General features: G+C 42.1%; 2 protein-coding genes across 2 annotated transcripts in view; one reads left to right on the top strand and one right to left on the bottom strand.

The window, feature by feature from the left end:
- Positions 1–2,272, bottom strand: part of Ptrhd1 (peptidyl-tRNA hydrolase domain containing 1) — a 4,711-nt gene extending 2,439 nt beyond the window's left edge. The window contains exon 1 of the mRNA XM_004627555.2: positions 1,932–2,272. Coding sequence (XP_004627612.2) covers positions 1,932–2,267 — 336 coding nt within the window. The 5' untranslated portion in view covers positions 2,268–2,272. The remainder of the gene's footprint in view (positions 1–1,931) is intronic.
- Cenpo (centromere protein O) overlaps positions 2,240–4,930 on the top strand; it is a 36,155-nt gene continuing 33,464 nt past the window's right edge. The window contains exons 1-3 of the mRNA XM_004627554.2: positions 2,240–2,314; positions 2,592–2,685; positions 4,647–4,816. Coding sequence (XP_004627611.1) covers positions 2,643–2,685; positions 4,647–4,816 — 213 coding nt within the window. The 5' untranslated portion in view covers positions 2,240–2,314; positions 2,592–2,642. The remainder of the gene's footprint in view (positions 2,315–2,591; positions 2,686–4,646; positions 4,817–4,930) is intronic.

Genomic DNA, 4,930 nt, shown 5'->3' with positions numbered 1-4,930 from the left:
CTTCTTTTTACTTCCCCTCCCATCCTCCTTAGTCCATCTCTCTGTCCCTTTCCATTTGCAAAAGATCTGTCTTCCTGTTTCTATTTCCTGTTATCTCTTATTTAGCTCATTGGGTTTCTCATATAAGAGAAACCATAGGATACTTAACACCAGTGTGTCTGATTTATTCCACTCAAGGAGCAATCTTTTCCTACAAATGACTTAATCTTTCTTTATAGTAGAGTAGTACTCTATAAATAGTTTATTTATCCACTCATCTGCTGATGGGCATATAGGTCTCTTTCAAGATTTAACTATTATGAGTTATGCTGTTATAAACGTGAGTATGCAAGCATCACTATAATATGGTGTCTTAAACCAAAAGAGGATTAACTGGGTAAAAATGACAGTCCTGAATCAGATAATTTCTTCATATAAAAAAATTCTAAACAAAAAGCTATCTGTTTCTTTTCTGCTTCTCACAGATTCTCAAGGCATTTCCCTCAATTACTGGTTGATGGCTCACTATCCAATAGCATCTCTCTCTTACATTAGTCTATTTTTGCCAACTTGCCAGGAGGGGATTACCCCACCCTTCCACTAAAAGGCAGGGATTTGTTTTGTTTTGTTTTGTTTTGTTTTTGAGACAGGGTCTCACTCGGTAGCCCAGGCTGTCCTTGAACTCACTATGTAGCCCCGGTTGGCCTCAAACTCAACAGCAATCCTTCTGCCTCAGCCTCCCCCATGCTGTAAGTATGTGGTGGCCGCCCCCCCCCCACCACACCTGGTCAGGGACTTATTTTTAAAATATTTTTCTCATTGTAACAATGTACTTGATGTGGAGCATTTAAAAATATAGGAAGCATAATAACTTAAATTTCACCACTCACTAGTTAACATTTAGATGTATTTTTAGCTTTCTCTTTCAAAATTTAAATCATTGGTACAACTCACTTAGTAGCATATCGCGAGCACTCTTCTATGCTACTATATTTTAAAAACCAGGATTTCTGTTAGCCCCGGAGAAATACATCGTAAGAGCTGGGGGTTGTAGTTCCGTGCCGAGTGCTCACCTAGCATACCTAAAGCCGAGTTTGAGCCCCAGTTCTCTCCCCTATCAACAACAACAAAAAAGATAACACCATAAGGGCACAGATTAATTTAACCAATCCTTAGTATTTCTGATTATTTTTGAGACAGGATTTCACTACATAGTGCGAGCTGGCTTGGAACTCCTGGCCATCCTCCTGCCCCAGCCGCCCAAGTGCCACCACACTCAGCTTCCTTTTTTTTTTTTTTTTTAAACCAATACAAAGTGCTTCTATGAATATCCTTGTGCAAAGCTCTGATTGCAGCGGCTTGTTCTCTAGTATTTCTAGCAGTGGACTCAAGAAAGTCAAAGGGTTAGATCTGTTTGGCCAAATCAAAAAGAATCTTACAGTGATGTTTAAAAATGTGCTGATTTACACTTTTTTTTGTAGTTTTGACTGTACGTTCAATTTACACTAGAGATTTAAGTATTCATTTTTCAAACAATATAATGTCACATTCAAGTAAATACATCCGTTCTTCGTCCGCTGCCTTCCGAGTTGGTTTCCCGGGGAACAGTTCTTAGGCGCCAGTTTAAAGCCTGGCGGGTGGCCAGGTAAAAAAGCGGGTGGAGTTCCACCTGCTTAGGTCCTCCCGGACATCTACAGAGGGAAGGGACCACCAGCTTTTCCGGGAAGCCTGGGTAACAGGTCTGACATCCACAATTCACATCTCATCCCCTGCGTAAGAGAAGGCTTCCTAGGTCACAGATCAAATCCCAGAGGTCTTTCCAAAATTTGAAAAGTTAGAAATTCCCCCCAACTCAGCCCACTCCAACTCCAACCTAGTTACGCTTCTGACCCAAAAATCACACTCACTTCCGGTCTCGACACTCTCCGCAGCCCTCCCCCTGCGTGTCTCACCTCGAGGACCACTTTGCGCATGCGCCCCAGTTCCTGCAGGTAAGCAGTCGTGTGCGGGTGGTCGCGGTAAAGATGCAGGGCCGCAGTGGCTGCGTGACAAGCTTGTGCTACCAACGCGCCCGCCGGCCAGGAAAACGGAGCTTGCGATAGGTCTTTTCGTAACACCAAGTATTGTACCAGGATCTGCGGCTCCTCCCCAGAGGCCGCCATCTTCCTGACTACGCGAACGGCTGAGTCTACTGTGCGGTGCATGCTGGGATCAGGGAGGAGTCTAGGACGCCGCCATGTTTTTGTACGGCAGGATCGCAGAGCATTCTGGGACGGACCCGGTTGCATTTTGAAGGTTTAGAAGGCGGGAAATTGGCGTATGACCTGAAGTTCAGTCAATAGAGTGATTTACTGGACCCAGTCTCAAAATTTAGGAAGGTCCGGAGGTGTATTTTAGTATGTATAAAGGCCCTGGGTTCAATTCCCAGGGAGGCGGGGACACAGCTGACACTGACCCAGGCCTGCAGGGTCAACGAGGGACGTGCCCGCGGTAACGCTTGGCTTCCTCCGACCCGAGGGCGCGCGTGAGTCTGTCAGGATTTGTCTAAAAAGGAGTGGATGTTACTGTTACTGTTTGTTTTTGTTTTTTTGTTTTGTTTTGTTTTGTTTACCGCGAAGGACATCAAGGTTCCGGAACGCTTCGTAGGAAGGCATAAAGAGGAGATGGAGCAAGCGAAAACTGCACAAGACGGCGAGACCAAAAGAGGTGACCTAGTACATGGGTTAGAATTTATTGTTACTTCAAAACGAAAAGTAAATTTGGTGGCTTTGTGTATTTAAAAAATGTTACAGCTGAGTGTAATGACTGTAATCCCAGGTACTCAAAGGCTAGCCTGGGCAACACAGTTAAGATCTCGTCTCAAAAGACAACAAAATCTGGGCATGGTTGGCCTATAATTCCAAAGTTCCAGGAGGCTGAGGCGACGGGATAGCAAGTTCAGTCAATAGAGTGATTTACTGGACCCAGTCTCAAAATTTAGGAAGGGCCGGAGGTGTATTTTAGTATGTATAAAGGCCCTGGGTTCAATTCCCAGTACCTGAAGACAACAACAAAATAAACAAAAAATTTAATTCATGCTGCTATCAGGAGTAGTCTGTTCTCTAAAGTGACCTAGTTTTGTTTCTTTTAAAGTAAATGGAGGGGCCGGGGAGATGGCTCAGTGGAATAAGCACTTCCCCGGCAAGCGCAAGGGCCTGAGTTCAATTCCTGGTTTGAAAAAAATAAAATAAAAATAAAAATAAAAAATGAAAAAAAAATTAAAAGTAAATAGAGAAAAAAAGAAAAAAAAAAGTAAATGAAGAGGGGCCGCAGCGGACTAAATCACTTGCCAGACCCCCAACTGAAACAGTGATTGAGACTGGGTGTGGCTGAAAACAGAATCACTGCTCCGTGTGATCAATGTAGTGAGATCCTGTAGACCCTGTGCTAAAATACATTTAAAAAAGAAAAAAAAAGTAAATGAAGAGCTAGAAGTTTTAGATCATCAACATAGCCCCTGCATTGTCTCTCCCAAACAAAAGTTGAACATACAGCTGTTACCCATACTGATATTAGCCCTCTGCTTAGTAATTTTAGCTTTCTTTTTATGGAGTGGAGTTTATGATGTAGAAGGATTCGGCTGAAAAGAAATGGGTACAGCAGAAAACAGGATTAACTCAAACTCTGATGTCCGTGAGAAAGCAAGAGATAGCATTCTGAATAATGATAAGAAAAATGATGAAATAGGTGTTTTTGCATAGTCAGTATCTCACTTTTTTGATACTTTTGAAATTAATTGAACTCTGATAGTAGTATAAAAAATTTTATTTATTTATTTATTTATTTTGGCCGTTTTGAAACAGGGTCTCGCCATGCAGTTCAGGCTGCCTTGATCTTATTTTGTAGCCCAGGCTGGTCTTGAATTTGCAGCAATCCTCCTTCCACAGCCTCCAGACTGCTGGGATTATAGGTGTGTACCACCGCCACACCTAGAACTTTTGTAAAGGAAATGTCATCTAATTGTGTTAAAGTATTAAGTCCCTTTTTTCCACACTAGCTATGAACTTTTGTGATAAATAGTAGGCCCAGTTATAGTACTTCTGCCTAGAAAGTACGTAGCAGACAAATCATATTCTTTCTCTTTTTCTCTTTGAAAACTATCCTGGTTGAGTGGCACTCAGGAAGCTGAGGCAGGAACATCACCATAAATTTAAGGCCAGCCTAAACTACACAGCAAGACCGTATCTAAAATAATAATAATAATACTGTTTTTATGTCAGTGAACAACCTAAAAAGATTGATCGTCTTTGACTTTGACTGTCAGATCCTCTGGTTTTTATAATTGTGGCATATATCATAACAATTATAAGGGTCAGGGAGATAGCTCAGTAGAATAAGCTCTTGCCTGGCAAGCTCAGAGTCCTGAGTTCAATCCCTGGTACCACAAAAAAAAAAAAAAAGAAAGAAAAATGACAATTATAAAATGAATTCAGCTGTACCACAAAAAAATTAACAATTATAAAATGAATTCAGCTGGTCACAGAGACCAGCCTGCCCTACAAAGTGAGCTCAAGGCCAGCCTGAACTGCATACCAAGAGCCTGTCTCAAAAAGACATAAAAATAAAAAGGTATGTACTTGTTCCTTTTTGAAGTGCTTCTTGTGAAGTTCCTTTTCACATTTCTTTAGGTGTTTTGGCTCACTTGGAAGGACTAGAGGCTCAAATGAACAGACCCTGTAAAAGGTATGAAGAGCTACAGAGAGCTCAGGCTGAGGAAAGTGCTCCTAGAACCAGGATTCATAAACCCCAGCACCTTCGAGGCAAGCTGAGGGTAGAATTGAAACAGCAGCAAGTCAGAGTGAGTAGAATGGGGTGCTGGCAGGCTCCCTTGGTTGAGGGAGCAATCGTGATCTGGGAAGGGCAAACATATCACGTGTTTTACTTTTTAATCTTCCTTGCTGGATTGATTGCA

The sequence above is a fragment of the Octodon degus genome, unplaced genomic scaffold (assembly GCF_000260255.1).
Source record: "Octodon degus isolate 3935 unplaced genomic scaffold, OctDeg1.0 scaffold00019, whole genome shotgun sequence".
Lineage (NCBI taxonomy): Eukaryota > Metazoa > Chordata > Mammalia > Rodentia > Octodontidae > Octodon > Octodon degus.
Note: the sequence above shows the minus strand (reverse complement) of the source record. Positions and strands in the feature narration are given on the sequence as shown.